The following is a 27,478-nucleotide window of genomic DNA, read 5'->3' as shown; positions in this document are numbered from 1 at the left end:
ATATAAGCACGAGATTAGTTACATTGATTACATTGAAGAGTATGCTTTTCATAATGTATGGAAAGTAGAATATAACATAAAAGATAACACCGGTAAATTTAAAGCATAAAGCATTTTATCATTTATTTACCTTTTATTTTCATTAATTTATTTTACAAATCTTCTATTAATACTTTGTTAATGTTTCAAGTACTGTATCTTTGAATTTAATGGTTATGTTTTGTGAAGCCTATTGAATGTGATTAGGAACATTCTACAATACCACAAAATACCTAAAATACAATAAGAACTTACTCACCTTACAACCTTCACATGTTATGACGCCGTAATGAATTCCTGATGATTTATCTCCACAGATTTTACACGGTATAACTTCAATTTGTGCTGCAAAGACAACAAATATCATTACATTTAAAAATTCTTCTGATGTCTATCTGTTGTTACACAATTTTTAATGCAATGAGTTTGTGATTGAGTAGTGCTAACAGTGCACTATGGCGATCTGAAACACAGACACGGAAATTGTGTTGAAGGTATTATGTTACTAGCCAAAAATAATACAATATACTTTAAGTATCCTCAGTATCCTAATACTTTCTTGTAAATAATAACAGAAATAAAGCAACTTTGACCATATGAGTTTATTTAATTCAAATTTCATAATTGTATGTTGGCTAACTAAAATACCAAAAATACTTTAGAAATGTAAAACACTTAAATCACATATGATTTAAATCGCCACCTTTTGTTGTATAAAAGTAACCCTTAAAGTTGTGATGAAAATGTCAGGACAACAAACTTTACTATATTTAATTTTATATTAAATTTTACTGCACAATTTCTAAAAATCGAATTGATAAGAAGATAGATAATGAAGTTTAAGAGCATTATGAATGAAAGAATATAATGTTTGAAATAAAATGAAATTATGATTGACGGTACTGAGAACAACTGAAAAAGTAATCAAAACTGCGGACATTTACAAAAACACAGGTATATTTCTTTTCTATGCCTTCAAAAAATAATTCAAGACTTTCTTTCATCCATTATGAGAAAGCCATTCCTGCCAAAACTGGCAGAACGTGGAACAAATTCTAAAATCACACAAAGTACAAAGGGACGCCAGTCCATCACAGGGCACCCACACATACAGCACAAGCACATAGGAACATCTACTAACCTAGCCAGCAGGGTTTTGGAAGGTGGGAGAAAAACACAATGCCCAGATAAAACCCACACAAACATGGGCAGAAACAGCAAACTCCACATGGAAGATGCCCCAGGCTGGAACTGAACTCAAGACCCAAGATCTTTGAGGAAGCAGAGCCATGCCACTTACACAGCATGCACAGCATTTTTGCAGTATGCACAGTAATTTACTCCATATCACAAGTACAAAGCTAACATCTGTAACTAAACTTATGAATGATTTCTGCTTGTGATATACTGTCTAAAAGACCCTACTTGTCTCCATATTGTTCTGCTGATACTGCACACCTAACATAAAGAGATTACGCTTCTAATCCTAAATTATTTTCTACACATGCTTCGCTATACTTGAAAATGGCTTATCTCATCCAGCATCCTGCAATTAATCTCCCAGTGCTTTAACTTATTCATGTAAGCCTGTTAAGAATCGGACACTACATCAATTTTCTACATCTAGAACCCATATTAATACAGTATCTTAATATTGATTATTAAGGGGCTTCTTCAAATGTAATAAACAAGATATAGGGTGAACAGTATTTTACATGTGTAGTGGAAAACATTGTATTTATAGTAAAAGACAACCATGCTTTCAGAGAAAAGTAAGACATCTTTCTGTAGATTCTAGTTTTATACATTTTATAATACAGAGTAGGTATCCACTGGTTCAACAATAATTATATAACAATCTAAAAATTCTATATAGTATAACATATTTCTGAATCTAGGGGTTGAGAAGCAATACAAAACAAGACCAATATTACAATTGGTTTTACATGACAAAAGTTAAACCAGTAAAGTGATGTAAAAAATAAACAAATCCACAACGGTGTCCCTTTACAATGTATTTACTAAACCTTCAATGTAATACAATTAAAAGTCAGAATATAATTCTTGGTTCAAAGTAATTTTGGTTACATTACAGTAATGTAATGCATACAGTATGTGGGCAGACATGTATTTTCTGTATGAATGGTTTATCTGCCAAATGCATATGTTGTATTGCTCTTTGGGAGACGTGAATGATCTGTTTGAACTGGTATCACATGAAGAAATGAAAAAATGTAACTTTTATAATTGCAAATGGTTTAGCACATACTGTATCATGTTGCAAGCCCATCAACCAAGTATGATAAAAAACACCAAATACTTCAATGTAATACATGTATTAATTGTTAGAAAAACTAGACACTTAAATATAATGGGAAAAAAAACATTTATCTTACCCAGACCTAGAGTAAATTAATTTATTGAAAACTACAACAGAGAAGATGCCAAAATACAATTAGATTTCACATTTCTAGAGTATGTAGTCAAATAGTAACACTTCATACAGTACAGAGTAAATAGCATTTGCATTACGTATTAGAGACAAGAAAATAGCACCATGCTTACCTACAACATCTGTTTTCATTTTGAACTGATTCTCACACATATGCAGAGAACTACAAAGGGCCACAGAGTACTGACTTAATGTGCAGACAGCCTCCCCACTGCACACCGATATGGTTTCATAGGATAAGCAGCAGAGCACCATAATGAGATTAAACAAGAAGAAGTGTCGAATATGGAATGTTCCATCTTACTAAGCAGAGGATTGGACTACTAAGGATAATGAAAGTTGTTTCTAAACTTTTGAGTGCTTCTCTCCAGTGAAGTTCTAGTCCCTTTAAAGATTTTCTGTGCCCAACAACCCAACAGCCCAACAGCGTAGAATTTGAATTTTCCATGAAACCTATTTGTGGATATAAAAAAGTAGAGCACATTTTGCTCTAGTGCAGAGCAAATATGTCTGAAAGTCATCATATCAAATTCGAAAACTTGAGATAACGCAGAAGTGCATTTTAAAGCCTACATTTAAATAAAACTGTTCGGGGCTATTTCAGAGTGTAAAAGAGTTTCATGCATTGGTATACAACCATTCAGTTACCCAGAAATTCTGGACTGAAGTCTATTAATTTTGGAATAATATGTATTTGAAATCATATGATTCCAGAGTTATCACATGCCAATTCCATCAACACTGGCTTTGTCTTACAAAGACTCCCACATTTCCTCTTACCCGCACCTAAAAAACAGATTTTTTTGTTTATATTTCAGTTTCAGAGAGCTTTAGAATAACTTCACACTATGGCTAAAACTATACAGTAAATTAAATTACTTCAGAACATACTGTACAGTATGTGTGTCACTACTCAATGGATTTAATTTTGAATAAAACATCATTGAAAAATCAGATAATTTGGTATCATAGCATGATACACACAAATTATATTTTGGTACAAGCAAGCTAGTTTGAATGTATTCTTTACCATGATCTACTGTAACTATGACACATTACAAACTAGACAAGCCAAAAATGTAAATGCTGAAGAAATAAAGAAAACAGGGAGTCATTCAGATTTCTTTAATCACAAGGCAGGAAGTGGCAGCACTTTGAATGCCAGGTTTGCTGGCACTCTATCGAACTCACACATTCCAATGAAGGCTGTACCACAAAGAGCAGGAAATTAACACAAGGTTCTGAAATAACTAGTAGAGGAAAGCTCAGATAAAAGCATTTTACCTCACTTCAAGGGTGCTGTCATCAGCCATCAAAGGCAACAGGCACACATAATGGCAAAAACAATTTGGAAAAGTCTCTTATCATCTAAACATGTTTATCGAGCTACTGGCAGTTATTAATTCAACCATATTATGGATCCCAGCCTAAGCCTTTTGAAAATCAGCACTGAATGCACTATTTTCTCTTTGTACAGTAGGTTCGCCAATTTAGTAGATGTAATACACACTTTGAACCAGATTCTCATGTGCTAATGCATATAATTCTCAGACATCAAAATAGGTGTCATTTAGTGATAGGGATAACATTAACAAAACAATATTGTTTGTCCCCTTGTATTATCTCTATACTCTATATCTGTAAATCAGGCCTGCAGTAATGTATGCTGCTACAGCACTCTGAAGACAATCTCACAATAACCTAGAGTAACACATCTGTACTTACACATACTGTATGAACAATTCCCATGGAAAACTAGGTTCTTGGTAACATGAAATTGTTTCCTTTATGAAAGCAAAAACAAACTGATATTTCGGTACATAACAGTAAAATACAGAAGGTCCTCGTCTAGCTTTGTGATTAGGGACCAGAAAGCTAAACAAAACGACAGTAACAAAACGACAGTAACCTGGGGCTTTTCTACCAAAAGAAAAGAAAGGGACCATAAGGATGTAAATCATGCTAATGACAACCGAAACGGGGATGATTTTTCAACTAGATGTGATGGAATATAGCAGTTTCACTCCTAAACTTAAACATGTACTGTACAGTTACTGTACATACTGTAAAGTGCATCAATACTTTTGCAACCATCGCTTAAATTAACATACTGTATCATGGAAATGTATTAAAAATCATAAGTATTAAAGTGTTTTGACAAACATTGTCATGTACCCATCGAACAGCATTAAAAAAATCTAAATATCTTTTAAAACAATCACAAATACTTTATCATTGAAATATCCATATTAAACATAAGACATGCAGTACATAATACCAATCCTGAGACACTTTCTCTTGTCATCAGCACCAATACTCTCACTTAACACTTCTCCTTTCAATAATGATTTTATGGATTACATAGCTATTTCAAGATAAACATGTACAAGACTAAGAAATAAGAAAGAGCAACTCAAATGCTATGGTTATGACATAGTTAAGATGACAACGCAAAATCCACTTACTTCCCATGGTTCTGGGTTAGAAGTAATTATTTTTTGTTAATTGGGGGACTTTTAATGTTTAACGTTGCTAATTGGGGAGTAACTCAATTAATAACAATTTCAAACAATGTTGAACATTGAGATATTAAACTGGGACACCTTATAGCCAGATTTGTTCTTCATTTTCTACTAGGCATTAAATTGTGTTCTTGTCTTCCCAACTTATACTACATACAGTATCAGCTTTTTGTAACAAAAAAGATAAAATTATGCTGCAATCAAAACATTACTAAATACTCAGAAATACCGAATTTCCATATTATTGTATTATGGGTTAAATGGCTACTCCCATACTTCTATATCACCCAACCTATTGTATGTCTGTTTTGATTAAAATTAAACATGATACCAACTGAAAAAAGCAATGAAAAGATGTAGATAATCACAAATTTGTGGAACTGCAGAAAGATCAGAAAGGTCTGCTACACTGAACGCCCCTACTGTTTGAAAGGTATTAATAAATCCAATGGATGTCAGTTTCAAAGGGGCCTCTGCACAAAGTTTTCATGGCATAGCTTGCACCCAGACTAGTTATTCCATCCAAAACAGACACCGGAGAAACAAAAAAATGGATTCTATATCAAATACCAAACCTCTGTCCACAATACAGTTACAGTTATTGTGAAAAAGTAAATTGCTCATCTGTGATGGGAATTAAATAATTGAACATTGGAACTATGAAATGTGTCCTGACACAGGCATTGAGCAGTCTCTGTAACATGTAACATGTAATTTCTCATCCTCTTTCCTGAAAGCAATGTTGCTATCAATACCATAAATCCTGTATGTAATGTGACACAATGGCATACATAAAGGAACGTGAGGGACCTAAAGATACAACAATAATGAAATACAGTTCCATACCCTTCATGTTATAAAACTGGCAGGGAACACTTTATTTATTTATGTTATTATTGAAAAAAATGATTCTCCAATGAGGCAATTGAGACATAAAGACATACAGTATTTCAGGAACTTGATCTCTTCAGTTTTGAACAGATAAGTCTACAAGGGTGCTTGATTCAACGACAGTAGGGTTTCAACATTCACAAATAGCCAAATTCACATACAGTATAAGCAAGTGCAGGCCTTTAGTGTCACATAATGTACCACACTATATAGTACGTAAGATTAAAAGACACAGGTAACCATCCCTGATATGATAAATAAAGTACTAATGCATTTGTTTTAATTTAACTAAAATAACATTGATCAACTAAAACAAACTACAGTAATCACAAACCTATAAAATAAACAACATGGATGCCAGCAATTTCTCTCTCTGACTTCTCAGCTATTCCCCTACTTTGTAAGTATCACACCCTAGTATAATGAAAAGGTCAGTTAAACTCAGCAAGCCTGTAAGTCGTCTCCAGTGTGATCATTTCCTTCATCACTGACACATATACTGTACAGCAGCTTTCTTTACAATACAAAAACAAGGACACATTGAGATGCTGTGTAGTGGGTACTTGCGCAGGGGGCAGGGCTCATGAGCTAAATTCATCTTACAACCTCGTCTCTTGCATAGTGAATCTGAAAGTTGCACCTAATCACCTTGAGCTCGGTTTCATCCCACTCTTCTCTTCTTCCATCCGATATCCCACTGGCCAGACCGAATTGCGAATAAGTGAATTCACACATGTCAAATTTGCAGATGTCGAGACCCTACTGTATTTAATATTCTGCAATGCAATGAAAAAGTCAATGGACAGGACTACTTCAGGAAAGGGTCTTACAAAAGGACGCAAGGATATCTTGAAAATCAGAGGCTGTGCATTTAGATCTGAAACCTAAATCCATTTACTTACACAAAGTTGGGAATGAGCTATCCATCCATACTATCACTGGAGATTCCCTTATCTCTCTAAGGTCCTTCAGGAACAGATCTGAACTGAGATCTCAGATGAGAAAAGCTACTTTTTCTAAGACCAATTAGCAACTACCAATCCAAAAAGTAAGATGGCCCACACTACTTAATTTAAGTTCATTCCCTCTACTATGTTGTTTGTAAATGGCTGTTATGTCAATTCGTAAGATAAGTTATCCAAAACTGGACTTCCAATAGCTTGTTCAAATTTTTCAAATTAAACCAAGGCTAACGAAGTAAAGAAATAGTCATCATTCATTGCTGTTAGTTTATTAGGAGAAAAACAGCACACACCTTATGATGACAAGGGTTAAATTCCATTTTTGATTTGTGCTGGAGCTGGTGTGAGCTCTTCTCTGGCATTTCTTAATTTGAGACCTTTATGCACTTTAATTTGGACCTTTAAGCACAGTACTGGCATCTCCTAGAGACATGAAAAATTCTACACGGTCATTCACAATACAGTATATAACAATTTTAAAGATGGTCACTGTTTCATCTTGGTGACTCCTTGATTACATTTGCACAAAAAAATCATCTTATGTCCACTACTGTATGTGTGAATACCTCATAATTTAACTTGAAGCGAAAAAAGAAATTGGAAAGAGACACTGAGCATTTTGCTGTGCTGTGAAGAACTGAATGCAACTAATATTGAACAGATCTTGTAACACTCCTTCCTCAGAAATGAGGAAAAAATGAAAATAATGAAAAAAGCAGTTTGTCCTTAAAATAAAATACTTTATTTTTGCGATATGGCTACCCATGGGCTATAAGTAGCATGTGTAGCACCATTCTGCCACTGCCAGAATCTGAACACTGTTGCTTGCGGGATAAGAACACACACAGTACCACTTCCTGCACAGTGACAAGCTCCTCTGTGCCAGAGACCAGGTGATACACTATTGTTGTGATACACTTCTATACTGTCTAGGTTTCAAGGGGGTGGTACATTACTTCTTCAACATGCCCACTACATAGAGCCCTATCTCATATATAGTATGGGGTAGTGGACAATCATACAGTCAGATTCATTTGTATGTAATTATAGTAGGTGTTTTTTAGGTTTTTTATGCTTCATTGCCTTGAAAATGAAGGCACATTGCCTTGTGTTGAGGGCGTAAATGTTGTGCGCATGTCACAGGTAAGTTTTCCGATACCTTATGTTGCCCCACATACTGTACATCTAATCTGTCCTACTGAGCTCTTTAACCCTGTGATTTAGAAAATAAAGCAGTGGTTAAATATATTCTTGATTGAATTCAAGAGTTTAATAAATGCAATTTTAAAACACTCAGTTAAATCAGTGACACTTTATTTTCCTTTTAAAAAGTCTGATTTCTCCCCTTCATTATTAACTTACAACTGCTAAATACCTGCACACCATTTAAGAGATGAAAACAGACTTGTGCTTTGGGTTTTTACATTTTTAAGCTTGCAGTAGATTGGATCTTCTTCTCCTCAGTTTGTGACAACTGCACAAAAAGTGTTTCACAAACTTTCACAGTGCTTGTGTTATAATTTACCATAGTTTACAAATGTTCAACTGAAATGGTTTAACAAGCCATTCGAAAGAATTGTACACTAAGTCTTGAAAAGGTTTAGGTTTTAAATTAATGAATGGCTTTCTCTCTTAAACTTTTTAACTGTTAATAAATATTGGAAAACAAAAGTTGATCCCGGAAGTCTTATGAAGACATTTACAGTATAAACCTATTCCATTCTGACAGTGTTGAGGAATATAAAATAATAATTTAAAACAACGTCAATTAGTAATAGTGCACTGATGCCTCCTTCTTTGCAAAAACCTGAAATATATCTGGTTCAGACCTGACCTGCTATTTTCTCACAATACAACATGCCCCTAACTACCAAATTTATATAACAATAAACAAATGTACACCTGTTCTTACTACAACATCATTATTGTCATTTCGGTCAAGATAGTAGGGCCAAGTGTGTATAACTACAGTAGCTCACATTCCACACTAACTGTACTGTACATGTTAAACATGTCAATTGTTTCAGGCTGTTATACTGTATATTGCATCGTTAAAAATATCTATAACATGCAAACATACAGTATATGTAATACACACATCAAATGGTGGATGTTATATATACAAAAATGGATGTGAAATCCAAAAAAGCAACTTCGTAATGAATCAGGGAAAGCATGATAATAATATAATATGATATACAGTACTATAACAATCTCAACACAAATAGAAACACCTGTAGAAGGCTCCACAGCCGAAACATTGTGTTTCTTTTCTTCTCTTTTCAGCATTGGAATAAACTTTTACTTGTTCCTTTCCAAACTGTAAATAATTTCCTAGAGATTAAAATACCTTTGGCTAAAACCACTGTTTTACATGCAAGTTAAAGTAATGTAAGAGTTATTTTGTTAAAATAAAGAGGTGCTGGCTAAGCAAAACCTCTAGTGTCAGTTGTTCTCCTGCACAGAATTTACTGTAATACTGTAACAATATTATAATATATGGTGCTGTTACAGGTTACTTGAAAAAAAGTTTCATAGTGTAACCTTACTAACCTTACAATTCAAAACACAGGATCACTTGCTTGCTTAAGCCTATACAATACCTACAAGTGTTCTCAGATAAATTACATGCTCCAAAAAGTGATCAAAATTAGGATTCTAAGAAAACAAAATGCTTAACATTCCTATATACAGTGTTAGTACAATGAAGAGTATTTTCCTCAAGTTAAAAATGCTATTTTGTAGGTAAAAGCCTGACAATTACACATAAAGTATGGCTCGTATCCATATAGAAAGCAGAGCTCATTCCATAACTACTGTATACTGTATATAAACTTTTACACAGGCTTGAATACTTCCTTTAGAATTAAGTGAAATCATCTATGAATTAGATAAAGGATGAGTTACAGGTGTATCCTTTTCTGAAGTCTTTCCCAGTGTTGTAAAGTGTATGGTAATAATTAGGATTCTTAAATTTGTAATAGAAACTTAACTAATTCTTCTAACTCTTATGCTATTTATACCGCAGGTTTGTCTACATCACTTTTGTGTGTTGATCTACAACATAATTATATACAAATGCAACTCATAAAGATACTGTACCAAATGTGTAGTCTCCGCAATAAAAATTCTGCTTCTTATTGACATATAACAGAGTGAGTTATCAGAGGCAAGAAAGTTGCCAGGATACTAGAGACATACATTAATTAGTAAAAATGAATTAGTGTAAACCTAATTTTAGTTAAGAGGTCTCAGGTTGTATACTGTATATTCAGATTCTGAGCAAAGCAAAAAAGTAATAATTCTGAGAAAAGGCTGGAAGTCACCATAACATCGAGGCCAGGCAAGGCAGTGGGCAGATTACCAATAAAACAGTCACAAATACACATTAAATATGTATTTGACCCATCAAAATAACTCTGGTAGCAAATGCATGTTTTAGTGTTAGATTTCCCATTAAGTATTTCTCACAAAATAATGATGTGTACCATTTCCTTCCTCATTGGTGTTGATTTTAATTTCATATGCTTGGAGCCGAGATTAACAGTAACTAAGACTAGGTACTGTAGCAGTGTAGAGTAGCTTTTGGGGCTTTGGTCTGGACTAATTGCAAGGTTGTTCATTCAAAATGTGAGCTAAGCACTATTACAGTACCCTTGAGAAAGGTGCTCCACTTAGATAGTTTCAGTAATTTGGAGCAAATCTGTATACAGTATAGATACAATTATTAATTCACATGTAGAGTGTGGATAGTGATTACTGCTGTAAGAGTATAATAACAAAGTCAAAAGGTTTAGTTTAACAACAGTATCAGTTTTTATAGGACAATAAAATGCTCTAACAAGACTGAAGAGCATTCCTCAGTAAAGATAAAAAACAATGTCTTAAAGACATTATAACAACAAAAGCATTTGCATGTCACTGAACAATAGTGTTCTACAAAATATTAAATAAATACAGTACATATTCTGTAGCCAGAAAGTAACACTGAACATTAAAAAACATCAAACTGTGAAACTTGATACTGTAAGATTGAGCTTTCTGTAGTAGAATTCTAACATTTTCCTACAGAGAGAGTTAATCAGTTCAGATAAATTAAAAATATTTTGAATAAGAAAGAATTAGTGGGGTACTGATTTTCTGACAACTCACTTACTCTGCACCCTGCTTAACAGGGCTAATAAAAGACTATGCTTTTATTTCAAATTTAATCATAATACAAAATTACTATACAGCAATTTGTATAATCATTTTAAATTAGTGGTAAAATTCATTTTGAATTCAAAATTCAAATTTTGAACGGGCTGTCATTTTGAGCCATTCCCTGTTCGATGACTTAATTCAAGAGTCAGCATTGCAAGACCTTAAAAACTCAAGATGATCAAAAATATAAGTAAGCCCAATGAACATGATATGTAAAATCAAGTAACACAACACAGCATGAAACTTGGACAAAGAATCGAAGCCTAGTTACTTAAATATATATTCATTTAGGTTAGGATATTGTCTAATTTGCTCTCACATTCAACCTACAGTATTCTTCAGTTATTCCAAACTGAATGCTGGACTATCACAATTAGTTTTCAGATGATCACTTTGATTGGTTTATTTTGTAAATCACTGTGGCACCTGTTAACACGTTACTGCTATTATTCCTAGCACATCTATCCAAAATTTCTAACCTAAAATAGTAACAAAAGAATGTAATAGAAGACACAAATCAGAAGGAACCATTTATAATTTTCTCAGATCAACTGAATTTTATCGAGGCAAATTTTGAAGCATTTCACTGAAACAGCAGGTGAAACATGGGAGAAACATGACTGACTTAAATTTATCTGGTCAAAGCAAATGTTTACTTTTGGTCTTTACTAAATTCAAACCTGTATTCACAAGGCAGCAAGAGAGTATGGCAGAGTTTGTGAAGGCTTCACAGCGTATATACAGTAACTCAATGGCAGTTACCAATGAAGGACACCACTTTTTGGGGCAGTTCTGTGAATACTTTATTCAGCCATTAAAAAGTGAAATTACTTAATTACTATACAAACTACACAAAGTATCCAATTAACTTTTTACGGTACATGCATGCATAGATTTATTATTTACTTGTTCAGCTAGTAAATCAACTCCAATATTTGGTTTTGGAGCTCAAACAATAATGGTATTTTCACACAATTTTAATTTAATGCCTTTATCTAACAGGGTTTTTCAGGAAGATGATGTTCATTTATTGTGCTGAATAGGTTCTATTCTGATGCAAATCTGCTCTTATTCAAGCTTTCATGGGGAGGCTATCAAAGCTTACTATGCATAGTGTAAGCGATATGAAGCCAAGAAACTGAACTAGTTGATTTCAAATTGTCTGAAGTACTCTTGAATACCAGAAGGCCTTTTGTCCTTGAAATACTTGCTTAATTAGGGAAGAAAAATAAATACAGTTGAATTTGTTGTGTGAAAGATGCACACATTCTGTTTTTAGAAATAAATCTAACTAGACAAACTTCCTGTGAGGGGTCAAAAAAGCTTTTCATTCTGCTTGTGTTAACGAGACTACATATGGGCTTTGCAGACAGTGGCCTAATCCACAAATACTTTTTCATCACTTCTATGTCACAATGATAAGATGTCAGATTATGATTACCGTAAGACAACAAGCCCTTCTGTTAGGTGCAGGATACATGTGCAAATGGATTCCTGCACCACTCTACCAGCAGGTAAGCCATGTGCTGTAAATTCCCATACGTAACTTTCCATGACTTGCACAAGACACAGTAGACACTTACTGTACACACACGGCACACATGCACATTGACTTCATCAAGGAAAGTGACCAAATACCAAATGTGACAACTAAAACACAATTCTGAAAATTCAAACTTTAGGGAATGCGCACATTGGGTAAGTATGGGTAAATGAAAAATATCAGACTTACTAGGCATCACTACTGTTTTGGCAATGAGATTGGTCCCTTCACTCAAAACAAAAAGCAAAACACAAAACAAGCCTTCTGAAAAGCAGCGATATTTCTCAATTTCCTTTCGGGATCAATAAAGTCTTATCTTACCTTATTTTTAAAACAAAGTCTGACACTCACATTAAAAGATAATTTTAAGGATCGCCCTGCATTCTTGTTCCACTTCATTTATGGCAGACACTGAGAATGACCACAGTACAGTATATCTTCAGGGAACAAAATAAAGATGTGCCTGATTGTTTGGATTCTTAAAGTAGGTTTCAATTAGGAAAATGATTTAAAATGCATTCCAACATGTATACTGTAACACATTCAGTATGATTCTCAATCATGTACAGTTATTACCTTAACTTTCTTTCTTTATTCTACCTGTTCTTTACCGTAGGATAAAAACACAGAAATCCTGAAATATTGATATTACCAAAGCCAACAAATATTGCAAGGAATTTATCTGAAATTTAAAATTAAAACAGATTAAATTAAAACTTTTTATTGGAACGTTTTCTTTGCAGAAGGAAACAGATGCAACTATAAAACAAAACAGCTTATTCTATAGATAAAGATACACTGTAAACTTTCAAAAGACTACAGAGTTATATAAAGTAGAGGGAAGCACTCATCTTCAGCTTGAACTTTAGTGAAGAAGCCAAAATAATAAAAGCACAGTAAAAGGGACAATAGTGTTTTTGTATGTCCAAGTCTTACAGCTGCCAGGTGGCTAAAAGAGTTTTTTTTATAGCTCTGGAGTTCCCAGTCCTGACCAATAACAGCTTCCCAACTAGACAGCATCCTTAACTCAGCCATTCAAGGCAAAGGAAACTTGAAATGTTATTCGAAAATTCAGCCACATCTCTGAAATGGAGCACTTTCTTTCGAATGGTACCGAGCTAATTACAATGACTTTTATAAACCAGTTCCATTAATTCTCACAAATCATCATAAGGATTATAATAAATAAAAGGCTGTCCTATTTGAAATATACTGTATTTGAGGTTACACAGTTTAAATGGCCTTCAGCTCTTTTGTTAACTTCATCAATAAAAGCCACTAGATGTCACTAGATGCTTCACATCCAAAGGTCTTTAAGAACATAAAATAATTTCAGTGTATTTAAGTATTTTGAATATGAGTGCAAGAGTAAATAAATGTAATATTTAAAATGTTTATTTACATACATTGCCAAGGGATTCTGAAATGTTATGTTTCACTGAACCCTTGCAGGCAGGTTCAGGCATTTTGTGTCAAATGTAATGTCCCAGGGACACTTATATATAAATTCATGAATAAAGCAAAGGTTACAAAAGAGAGAAACTACTGAGAACTACAGTACCTAAATCTTCATCTTCAGCAGTGAAGTTTGAGGGTTTTTTCCATTCATAACTTTTAAAGGCACTACAACAAATGTATTAATCTTGAGCGCTTCTAGTACCCAAAACACTTCTCCCACTTCCATGCTAATCTCTCAAATACCGGATTTAGTACTTCCACTGTCTGCGGCATGTGGTTGACTTTTTTATACCTGAGTGAAATACAGTAAAACCTCAGTATTTGGGAAGGTTAGGTACTATGAAGTCTCCGGTGAATATGCAAATGGAGAATATGCGAATATAGAACTTAACACCTTGTATTTTTTAATTAAATACAGTACTGGAAGATTCAACTTATTGTACGTGCAGACAAATAAAACAGATCAGTATTAAGGTATTATAGCTTACCCTGTATTAGGGTTTGTTTTTGCCGTTCTTTTTTTTACAGTGCATTTTCTTTACTTTTCACATCGTGTTTTTTTTAACTATTACAAATGCAGCACCACTGTACTGTAATACAGTTCATTGCAGCACAGTAATAACAAACGAGAAAATAAAATAATTATTCTCACTCTATTTGTCTAATTCTGCTACTTACTACAGCAGCTTCTTTTCTAATCCTCTTCTGCGAGAGAACTGAGACTGTGATAACTTTAGGGACCACAGAGTTTTATTTAACGTTTCCTTTATTTGCAGCACAACACTGAGTCATAGGGCACATCAAAGACTTTCTTCATGGAAACTGCATAACTAAAAGCATAACCCACAATGCACTGTTACATAAACATTTTAACTGTTAACCTTTTACTACAGACTGGGTGAAGAATGAGGATTCTGCACTAGTGGGGTGCCTGCCAGAAAGCTTCTACTGTGCAGCCTACAAATACAGTATGTGCATTTGGAAATTAGTGGTCACAGACAATTTTGTGTGAATAGGTGAAATCTCAAATATTGAACTCATGAATATCAAGGTTTTACTGGATAAGGTAAGGATACTTCTAAACTATTATGCTACTGACCAAATTAAATGTATTCATTTCTGATAAGTTCTTTATTATAACTACAGTGAACCGTTTACCTTTCAGACTTTGCAATTTAACTCAAGTAAAACGTGCCAAGCAATTCACCCTAGTATAGAACACTGCTAAATAAACATCAACTTTAACATCATCTTGTCTTTTAAAAAACTAATGTTCCTTTAATGCTGAGAAACACTGAATCTAAGAGAGCTCAGTGACACTGCATTTGATTATTACATTATTCAAATATGATGAAATCATTTATTGCATAATTATACATTTTAAGTAATTTTGCAAGTGTGTTTTATTCAAGACATTTTAAATGACCTATAATGTAAATGGTGTAATTTAAAAAACATATTTCAGAAAAAGTAAACAACTATGGTGATTTTGTAAGTAGCCATGTGTTTCTTGACACATTTTTTTAAATGAAGGAGAAAATAAATATATTTCAGTTATATTAACCTTAGTATTGGTTGTAAATGTACACTATAATCAGTCTTATTCAAGGAGCTTAAATAATGAATGTCCATGTAAATTAAAATCACATGCAGTGCTGAAGCATTTTGTTAGGAGAGGTTATTATCACCATGTTTAACAGCTGGGATTGTTCAGATTGGTATGATGCACACTGGATATTTATCAGACTGAGACTACTTTTATTCTCCATGTGTGCATGTGGTGCATAGCATCTCCCTGTTGGCTTGGGTTCAGCTGTCCTGGGCAGAGAAAAAGCTGTTCTCATCACTGATTGGAAGACCTGACAAGGGCACAGAAGGGGGCCACTGGCCATAGTCCAACACATCAATGAAGTGCCTGAGCAGCATGAGGAAACCCTTTACAAACTGCCAATTGAAAATTTCACACAGTGAAAACACACATCACCTGTAGGCTGTTTTCTGCTGTAGACTCTCAGAATCCCTTAACACACAGACACTGTATATGTGCATGATTACTGTGTGCAACTGTACTGTATACTGCGTAGAAGTAGGATCATACTAAAACTCTATACACTGCAAATACTCTGAAGTGTGAATTTCTACCATGAGGAAGAAATAATGCTTCCGTTCATATTTGAAGTAAAAGTAAAAAGTAAAAAATGGAAACTAAAAGAAGTAATATAAGCATAAAGTATTCTAGCTTTATGCTTTAGCTTTATAATTAGATTTGTATCTAATCAGAACCTAATTAGATAATGTTCCTCCCCTGGACTCTACAAATCATCAGTATTCAGGACCAAACATTGGTGAAGAAGTTTGACAGAGGTAAAGCTTATATAGACCATTTTTAGGCATGCATCTGAGTTGATGGTTTCAGTGCTGGGTCTGACAATATACAGTATACTTTATTCATCCACCTGTCAAAAACCTCCTGCTATGCGAAAAATGGAAGCAAGTCACAACAGTGTACGCCTGTAACTATCAAGTGACATACTATAAATGCATGAAAATCTAATTATCTTCAAACATTTTTGTCACACTTTTGATTAAGAATCTTTTTTTTTACACAGCATTTACTAAAAAGCAATCCAGTTCAGATTACGCATCCTGACAAACTAGTAGAAATAATGTTTTTGTTTTTTAAAACCACAAAATTACTAGTTAATGTATTAAGATTACAACCTGGTATACAGTACTGTATGTACCTTAGAAACCACAAGTTGGGTGATATGCTACAATAAGAAAGGCTTAAAAAGATCAAGAATAAAGGGACTATACTTTTGTTGCAACCAAAGACATGTAGGACACTGAAGCTCTGGTGAGAGCAGTATTGGAAGCCAGCAAGTTAGGCAAAGAAAACATCTGACTTAGCTTGTGATTTAAACATTACTCTGATTTTAAAGAAACTAGCACAAAAGTGAACATTTAATGAGCCCAAGCTTGTGATTTTTTTAGTGTTCCTGTACAACAAACAGGTATTGAATTCCTAAAACTGCAATGTTCAACCACTGTTGGAGCACTATAATTATAGTGCAGTCACTGATGAATCTGGCCTCTGGGGTACATTAAAACCACTCAGTCCTGCCTAGTTATATTCATTGTAATTTCCTACGAAGTACTGACAAACAGTACCCAAACAGAACAAAAATTCAAATGCTACCAGCTTGTAATTGGGTGTCTACTCCCAGGGCTATCCTCAGATCAGGTATTATCTCATAAACATTTTATTGATTTATTAAGGTCAATGGCTGTTCATGTGTTTAATATTAATTTTCAGATATTCATAAAATTATTATTTTCATACAAACATATCATAGTGTGACTATCTTTAACATATTAATAATCTACTACAGCAGTTCAATGCTGCATTCAAAATACATTTGGCTTCATTATTAGTTTTGCTACATATTATCTTCTGAATTATTTAACTGCAAAGGACCTTTTGGGACACATAACTCTGTAAAGACCCCAAATGCCTTTTTATATGTGAAAAGGCCTCTTGTCTTACAGAATGACTATAATTATTGTGTATTACATGTGCATGCTGAAAAGCATGTAAGAAACGGAAACTAAATAAAATGTTTTGGCTGCATCTGATGAAAGTGCAATTTATTCAGGATAAAAACAAAGAGGTATTTTGTGAAGACTACTTAAAAACATTATTATTGTTATTTTGGAAGACTAACAAGAATACAGTATGTACTATAGTGCAATCAGTGCTACTGTATGATTGTTTTTTTAAATATTATATATAGGTCATATTATATATGCATATGAATTGATTGAGAACTATTATTATTAATTCAAGTATTATATTTTAATATAGTTCAAGTGGGGTGCTACAGTATGTCAGCATGAGTTGGCTGCAAACTAAGTTTGTTTAAACACAAACAGAAACCCTGAAAAGTCGAAGATGCTGAAAAGCAGAAAAAAGAAATGTGTTTCAGCTGTTGAGCCATCTACAGGCATCACACACCTGAAACAATGTATTTCTTCTGCTTTTCAGTGTGGAATTTACCTTCACTTGTTAGCTCCTTATCTTGCAAGATAATAATAATAGTGATTTTAGAGGCTCCTTGGGTTATTAAAAAGTACAAATTCCACTGTTTATAACAGTGTCGATGACTGTTATAAATGTAATGTAATGATGGGAAATTCTCAAACAAATAAGCAACATATTTCATGTGATACAGAACACCAAGCTATATTATATTAATGAACATAGTATAGAGCAGCACAGAACCTTTGATCTATTCCAGATTAATAATAGTTAAATAAAATGTACACATTAGCCATTGTGGTAATTGAAAGATGTGCTGAATTAATTTTGTTCATTTCTCAATCTGAAAGTATAAGTGTGGAAGCAAGTCACGAATGACAGTAGCACATTTTAAAAAATACATATTAATGTAGCTACTTTACATTTTCAAAATACTCAACAGAACATACTGTACAGTGCCTTGTAAAAGACCTTTGCATGGTTTTCACATTTTGTTGCTTTAAAGCTTGCAGCCAGGACATTCTGAAATTGCAATTAATATTTGTTATATGGACACACTACTCCACATAATAAAAGCAAAAAAGACTTAAATAATATTTTTTAAAAATAATTAAAAAGTGGAAAGTCATGTCTTCATAAACATTCAAATCTTTTTCTGTCACACAAATAATTTAAGTGCAGAAAACAACTTTAATGTTACAATTAGAATTAAATGAGGGACCTCTGTTTGTGAACAGGAATAATAATAACCTTTATTAATAGAGCACCTTTCATACAGATAGCAGTTCAAAGTGCTTTACAAACCAAGCATAAAAATAAAATCTTAAAATTAAGAGATACTGTATACTGCACTTTCAGTTGTAAAGGAAAACACAGTAATACAGTAAAGCATCATAAATGTTAATTTATGCTTGGAAAAGAAATAAATAGAAATGAGGAAAGTCATAATAAAATAAGAACAATAAAAGATCAATAAAAAAGAAAGATAAATACATAAAGAAAATAATAGTGGTTCACTTGATTACAGATTAAATACACTTCACTCTGTAAGGTCTCTCAGTCAGGTAGTGAATTTCAATCCAAGAGTCAACCATGAAGACCAAGGAGTTTTCAAAACAATTCAGTGATAAATCTGTATAAAGGCACAGATCAAGAGAAGGACAAAATTGGAACACCTTGATCAAATGCAAAGCATTACACCTGATGCAAACCCAACACAGAGCATCAGTCAACACCATTCTTACTGGTGGCAGCATTATGTCACACTGTAGTTCTTCTTCTCATCAGTACGGATTTAGAAGACCAAAACTGGTGGGAACAAAGACGAAGCAAAGCACTAGCCAATCTTAGAGGAAAACCTAAATCAGACCTAATAATTGAACGCCTTATAGCAAGACAACGATCCAAAACACAAGGTCTAACTGACAATGGGGGTGGTTAAGAATAAGAAAGCTAATGTCCATGAGTGGGCCAATTAAAGACCTGACTTGAATCTTCCTGAGTATCTATGGAAAGACATGAAAACTGCTGTCTGTAAGCAATCGGCAAGCAACTTGCAACCTGAGCAAATCTGCCAAGAAGAATGTGCACTAAACTGATGTGTAAAGTTAGAATAGGCATGCCCAACAGACACTAGGTCTTGCACAGTTATTCTCCTCCCTGCGAAGTATTCACTTTTGGTTGTCTTAGCTGCAATCATGACACTTTGAAGTAGAACCTTTGACATTTTTTCCACAACATGAATCAATAACAAAGTAATGCAGCAGAAATATGCTGAAAGCACATAAAAAATAGATTTTAAATACAACCAGAAAATTATCAGTTCCATTAGTATTCAAATCCTTTGCTACAACAACTCTAAATCAGTTGAGCTGTAAACCCTTTGAAAGCTCAAAAATTAGTGTAATGATCCCTTTCTATGTGTAATCAAAGTGGTTTAGCTCATTTCAGAGTAAATGCATCTGTCTCTGTAAGCTACCACAGATATTACAGATAGTGTATAAAGTTCAACGTCTGAAATGTGATTCACTGCTCACATATCATTCGTTTCCCAGCCCATACAGAAAACTGGCCTGTATGGGTGAGTGGCAAAAAAAAGCCATTTCTGAAAAAGGCTCATCTTACTTAATTCTCATATGAGATGTACTGCTGAAATGTGACAGAAAGCTTTACACACAGACAAGGCAAAATAGGTCTTTTTGTCTAAATGTAAAGTATTATGTCTGGTACAAGCCCAAAACAGCAAATCACCCAGTTAGCACCATCTACTGTATGTGTATGGCAGCAGCATCATGATAAGGAGATGCTTATCAGCAGTATACTGAATATGAGCTATGAAAGTCATATGGAGAAGCAATCCAAAGTACAAGGCCAAATTCTCACTGGAATAAGAACTAACTTGAATCTAACAGAAAATGCAGTCCACCAAACAATCTTTAGAAGCTTTTAATAAATATATATGTATTTTTTCACATTGTAAGTGAAGTTTCCTACAGTAACTTGTCATAAGATTCTGTATTCATTGTTTATACTGTGTTATGTGTGTTAAGAAATAAAGGATGCCAACCCATCACATGGCACACTCACAGGCACAACTTGAAGATACTGATTAACCTAGCCAACACGTGTGTTCAGGAGACAAAACTGGAGGAGAGGAGAAAAACCTTGCAGACACATGGAGAAAATGCAAACTGCACACAGAAGGTGTGAAAAACCAGAATCGAACCCAAAATCCAAGAGCTGAGTGGCTGCAGCACTGACCACCACAACTCTGGGCCACCCCACCCCCCCCCCAAAAAAAATGATACCTATAATAGAGAAATGTATGTGTGAGAAAATAGCCAAAACATTCCCAGCCAAGTTACAAGAATACAGCTGGGATAAACAAGGCTTGCTTTATTTTGAAAATGATGCCTAGTGACAAGCAAGCCAAGTTTATCCCAGTTGTTTCTTCTAACCTGGCATCTGTTTCCCACATCCTCACTTTCACTGGCTTTCTTTGTAAAATGGGCATTTTTTTATGCTCACAGTGTTTTGGTTGTTTTTTTGTGCAGATTATGGACACAAATCTAAGCATAGCATAAAGAATCTGTAGCTTAGCATAAAGTCATGGCCCTCAAAAAAAAAAAACTGCAACTATAAGTTAAATAAAACAAAATACTGGAGTTTGCATAGAAACCCAATTAATGTGACTATAAAAAACAAAATGCAGTGGTTTTATGGCAGGATAATATTTCATATACTGTATACTGTACATACATATTCTCATTTCCTAAATTTGTAGCCATCACATATACTGGGTTAGACATATTGTAGTTTACAGTGAACAAACATGTACTACATTTAATAAACATTTGCTTTAGAATAAGATTTTTGCCAGCAGCAATCGCTTAAATTAGGTATATGCAACATTTACACAATGACCTTAACAAGACATCCTGCCTCAGGAGACAAAAAGCTACAAACAAATTATCCTGCCAGAAGATGCCCATTTTTAGCTATGCCAAATGTTTTGCCAGCAGAACATTTGATAATCAGGTTAGAACCAACAGTATGTTTATAATATCAGAGGATTCCTTTATTTAGACTTGGCGCACTAAAAACAGCATACCGCCATGCTGTCTGAGCTGCAATCCGGCTTCATTCAAGAAACTCCTGAATGAGGTCTTCTGATCATTTATCTGGTAGAAAACTAAACAAGCTTACCTTGTAAAATTTGTAACCTTTCTTATGTTTTTTAAAATAAATTCCATCTATATGTACTGTATTTATTTGCAAGTCCTTAACACTATCAGATTTTGTAGAACCTTTAATATTGTACAGCAGAAGCACCTTCAATGTTAGTTATCTGTGATAAAACTAATAATAGTCTACAGTAACAATTCAATTCCACTGGAATCCTTGAGATGCCCCTTATGGGTACCTTTAAAGGAGCAAATCAACATTAAGAATTATAATTTTCTTGATCAAACAGAAAACAAAATGAAAAAATATGGAGGTGTATTGAAAATAGTTGCCCATGATATGAAAGAAACAAGGGTAGCAGTTGTTTACTATAGCCTACTGTACAGTGACATTTCATAAAACACTTGGTAAACAAGAAATTGACTCTTAAGCCGTCACAGTACGTAAGATAAAATAGAACCATCATTTTAACCAAATGAAAAAGTAGCCAAAAGCAGAATAAATTAGTGGTAAGAGACAGTTAGAAATAACAGTGATTTCCCCCAATTTATTTTTATTTACTGGTACAAATAAAATTAATTTCTCCCCCATTTTTACCCAAACTTTTTTTCTGTATCTGTTTCCTTACTAATTATTTCTCAAGTCACAAAAATAAGCACAAGTCACAAAAATAAGACACAGATTTTAAAAGCAGGGGCTTAGGGAATGTTCAAAGCCTGGAAACAAGACAGCAATCAGCAGATGGGCCACCTCCGTCCTGCAGTTCACTCATACGAAGGGATTTTACAGATGACACTCATCATGCTCAATGCTAACAAGCTTTAACAGCTGCAAAAATTTGCATTATATGCATTCTAACAATTAGCTAACACAACATCTACTGTACATTTCAGTTGCATTTATTATCACTTGAATAAGTACAAGTTGTCTCTATGGATAAATGTTGGCTTGCTAGGATTAATACAGTAATCATCAAAAGACACTTATCACTCTACATACTGTATATACGGAGCTGTATGTTATGTTTTTAGGAACATTCTGATATGTTAAACACTGATTGTGGACACTGATTGTTTTTGGCTTCATTGTCATTGACCATTCATGATTGATTCTGACACACTTACAGTAAGTGTCCTTGGCAGTTACAGCACATGAACACTAAATCAGCTCCTTAGTGAGAGAGTTGATTGGACACTGGCAATGATAGTGATTTAACGTTTTGAATGTCATGCTTTGTGAAAAAACACAGAAAAGAACCACTAGACACCACTTATCAAGACAACAGCACCTTGTCCCATTTATAGGTTGGAGGCTAAGCTAAATGAGATCATTGTTGTTTGTCATCTGGGGCGCAGACTTGAGCCCCAGTGATCTTTTGCGGGATGAGCAGGGATGACACATGCCATCTAGGGCTCAAATACCAGTGAAAAGGGACATGCTTGTTCAGGCTCTATGAGGAGAACAGAACAGAATCCAATAAGCAACTTTGTGCAAAGTATGTTTCAGATGTGTAGTGGCACAGTGGTCACTTAACCCTATTTATGACAAATATTAATCGGTATAATGAATTTGCCTGTGCTGTTCAATAGAACGTCAATGCACTGAAGACAAAAATGGGATTGTTTTGTTTTCCTGATAACCACTTTCTGAATTTGCTGCCGTTATAACTGATATGATTCTTTCTATGTTCAGTATGCATTAACCACATTCTGTATTTTAATGTTCTTGCAACTCAGGTTTCTTCTTATCGTTATCGCCCATGTGGTCAATGTTTTATTTGATTTTTGCTGTTAAATTTCACGTGTAAAATACATATTATTTAAACACTGTTTTATCTCTGTTTTCCTATCTTTATTAACATGTAGACATGTTAATACATACAGTAGACATATATTGTGCTTTGAGAAAGAAGTAAAGCATTTCTATTCAAAATGCTGCAAACATAAAAGGTGCACTGTATGTACTGTATACTCATCAGAAACATTTACTGTATATAACAACACCTAAGATATTTTGCTTTATTACACTGTGTAGGAGAAATGCTTAAAGTGTAATTGTTTTATTTTCTAAGTATAGCACACATGTACAAAATATCATCTGTATTTGGTGTCAAGTCATAGGAAAACTATTAACATACAGTAAATCAATAAAAATAACCATTCATATGTAATCTATGAGTTTCTGTAGCCTTTCTTCAAAACCCACAATTCTTATATAATGCAGTCAAGCGTAAAGACTCATTTCCTAAGTGGCTGAAGGCACACAACAATTGAAATTCAAGAAACTTTTCTTTTGCTAAAATGCTTGACTACTGTGATCTGATGCTCAACTTACAAAAATTACCTGAGAACTCTTGTACATTGATCTCTTTTGAATTCAAGCTTTACATACATTTTGGATTAAGAAAAACAAAACAATCATGAAACTAAACCGAAAAAAAAAATCAAGGCAATATAAATGTTATACACAATACTGCTGTGCTCTTTTGTTTTAAAAAAGAAAAAAAAACATTAATGACCAAGCACACAAATGCTCTAGATTTTTGGGAGGATAAAAATGTTACCCAAGTGAACTAAAGCAATCTCTGAGATGGCAGCGTCAGTTACAGTACAAAGAACCACAGTGTATGCTAAGAAAAAGCAAACAGTAGATTTACAGTCATAAGCTCAAGTGAACAGTCTCAGCCAGAAACATATACTGCAACTACACAACAAACCAGAATGAACAGCTCTCAAGATCGGATTTCAGCATTATGTAAGAGCAGATAGTGTTTAGAAGCACTCTCACGCTTGTGGGAGACAAGGAGAGATTATTCCTATTTATACTAACCCATAGAATTTTCTACAGCAAGCACATACAGTAACTAATGCTACACTTAATCTGAATACTGTTATGACTTTTATTTCATTGTCTTAACATATACAGGTATGTGTTTCTGTAAACACTGCTTTAAAAACACATCTGAAAAGAAAAGTTCAAGAGATCATGAGGAAATGTATTATTTCTGGCTGCATCTACTCCACGCTGGCCCTTCCCCCATCTCATACCAAAACCTTCTTGTTTAACCAGGAACCACAAAAAGCAGGAACCTGGCTCTGTATGTGTGATGAAAAAATAAGCCTGCATCTTTATTAAACGCATTCTACATATTGCCAATGGTACACAAGACCAACATAGTTCTGAAGGTGGTTTGCATAATTTTCCACAGCATCCAGCTAATTACAGGAGACAGGTTTTCAGAGTGTGTTTATCAGCTTTACAATGTTAAACATATACACTGTCCATCTTTTTAGTTGCAACCAACAAGCAAATACAGAAGCAGAAGGGCTTGAAATGAAACAGCTTGTTCAAAAATTATGAAGCTGAGCCTTTAGGGTTTTTGCAGCTGCTGCATACAGCATATCCAGCTCCTACTGTATATCTGGGGTCAGAATGAGGCTTATTTGGAAACAAAGAAATTGATCACAACTTTGGTCAACAGGCAATGAAGACTGAAGGATGTGTCAAAATACTTTACATACACTGTATATTATAAATGGCTAACTATTGATGAATGCTTCTGATACAATACAGGATAGGTCCATAAAAATGACAGCATATTTCTTGGATTGCTTCAAAGGGCAGTAATGTGATTGGGTTGTGTATACTGTATATTTAAATAAGCACTGCAATCTAAAAACATGTATGCTACAATAATATACAGTCTCAATGAATGTACAATGAATGACAAGGTACTCTGTCAAAATTATTATTATGAGACACAGAAATGTTATTTCATGTCTTCACAAATCTGAACCAGCCAATTCAAAGGAATTAAGGAAAATTCACCATTAAATTGGATTACTGCACACTGTAGCAGGACTTTCCTTCTACTGATAAAACGTAAATGACTGAGATGCTATCTACTCTCATACAGTACATCCATTTTTGTAATACACATACACAGGGCAATGTTTTGTCATTTGTATACAGATCAGTGGTGCTTGAACTGGAACATATGAATTGCTATTTTTAATTTAATCCCCACAGAAACAAAACAATGCCAAATAATCCTGCATCAGGAGCTGGGTGTTACAGCATTGCTAAGCATCTATTTTTTACATGTAACTGTTATAGATGACATTTAGAAGAGACAGGAAACAAAACTAGTATTTTAAAAATTGGGAACACATTACAACATGTACAGTACTTCAAATCTGATACAGGCACATTTCTTATGAAAATAGTGCATTTATAAAAAATAAACTTTCCAGTCTCCAAGTCTCCAGTTTCCAGTTCTCCAAGCTTCATTCTACACCATCCTCAGTTCCCAAATTTGTGTCATCAATCATACACAAAAGATTGCATTAATCTTGACAAATTTAAAAAATGTATATACAACATTTGTAAATCAACTCAACAGGGCATTGAAAGGGGTTGAACAATAATTAATATTTATTAATGTATGTCTACAGTACACTCAATAATATAACATTTTTATATTGTTAATATAACATTTAACACGTTTTTGTTTTGTATTTAAAAAAACCTTTGTTTTAACAGTATTTATTGTGTTTTTAAGCCTTTTCTATTAGAAGGACAAATTAATTATGAATTCTAGACTGCAGTGCAACATGTTGAAAATATCCAGTGACATTTAAAGGCAAGCATGATGATGGAATATTCATTCCATAATAAGGTTAGATATATTAAATTGTAATATGCAAAGTCCAGATATGCAAATTTAAAGAGAATCTTTTAGTCCCAAAAGGATTTTCAAAAAAAATTTTTTTATTTTTACCAAGTGCAAAAGTGACAATAAAGTGACTCTGCTGTTTAAAGCAATGTACCAAATAGAATTGACTTTCCAGTTTTTCTCAAGAACTTTAAAAACTGTAAATTATTCTCTAATTTGTGAAATGCTGAACTGCTTGTTTCTGAACTAATAAGAGTTTATTTCATATACTGTATCTGCAAAACATATCTTTGGCACAAGATCCAAGGAAGACATAAGACTTAATGTATCCTTTTTATCTTAGAATTCTAGTCACAATTTTCACTTCTTGTTGCCTTTTCTGAATGACATACAAGAAGCTGAACCAAAGGTTCAGTTCAGAATACCAAACAGAACTAAAAGGCAGTAATTTCCCCCACATTTTGTATTCTGTACTTTTGTTAGTAAATAGTTACCGTCTGTCACACTAATATAAAAGACAAAGTTATTAGTAAATGTCTCAGTTTTCAAAATAAGGACACATTTTGACATGGTAAGCATCTGTATAGACTGTTTCAATCACTGCATTTTTTAAAAAAAAATTGAGGACGGGGATCCATATCATTTCACCATCTCCATGTTTTTGTAACCATTGTTTGAAAAAATTTTTTTGAAAGATTTCCGTTATGGATTTGAGTATGTAGAAGAAAATCAAGTTGTGGGAAATTTGGGACATTTCCATGAATGATCCCATAAGCACTGTCTTGTACTACAACTTAAAATCATAAATAAAAGCATAAAATAAATTGAGAAAAATATCAAATGGTATGGATACCTACTCCATAACAGCTTGTCGGGTGGTGCTTTTCTGATTATGCCTACTTTTATTATTTTTAAAGTTAGAAGTCCATGTTCATTATTTTAGAAAAACTTATTCAGAAAGTTACGAGTTGATGCAGCAACATAAATGCAGGATATTTTTTCATTTTTAT

The 27,478-nt window shown here is 33.8% G+C and overlaps 1 protein-coding gene across 2 annotated transcripts in view; it reads right to left on the bottom strand.

Annotated features, from left to right (window-relative positions):
• Positions 1 to 27,478, bottom strand: part of rorb (RAR-related orphan receptor B) — a 51,807-nt gene that overhangs the window by 15,293 nt on the left and 9,036 nt on the right. The window contains exons 1-2 of one of the 2 annotated variants that reach the window (XM_088630121.1): positions 2,605 to 2,689; positions 299 to 384 (exon numbers count right to left, since the gene is read on the bottom strand). In XM_088630121.1, the coding sequence (XP_088486247.1) occupies positions 299 to 384; positions 2,605 to 2,644 (126 nt within the window). In that variant the 5' untranslated portion in view covers positions 2,645 to 2,689. Of the gene's footprint in view, positions 1 to 298; positions 385 to 2,604; positions 2,690 to 27,478 lie in introns of those variants that run through there. The other variant, XM_088630122.1, reaches the window with a different exon arrangement.

Source organism: Lepisosteus platostomus, chromosome 4 (assembly GCF_059453375.1).
Source record: "Lepisosteus platostomus isolate fLepPlt1 chromosome 4, fLepPlt1.hap1, whole genome shotgun sequence".
Classification (NCBI taxonomy): domain Eukaryota; kingdom Metazoa; phylum Chordata; class Actinopteri; order Semionotiformes; family Lepisosteidae; genus Lepisosteus; species Lepisosteus platostomus.
This window is presented reverse-complemented; position numbering and strand designations above follow the sequence as displayed.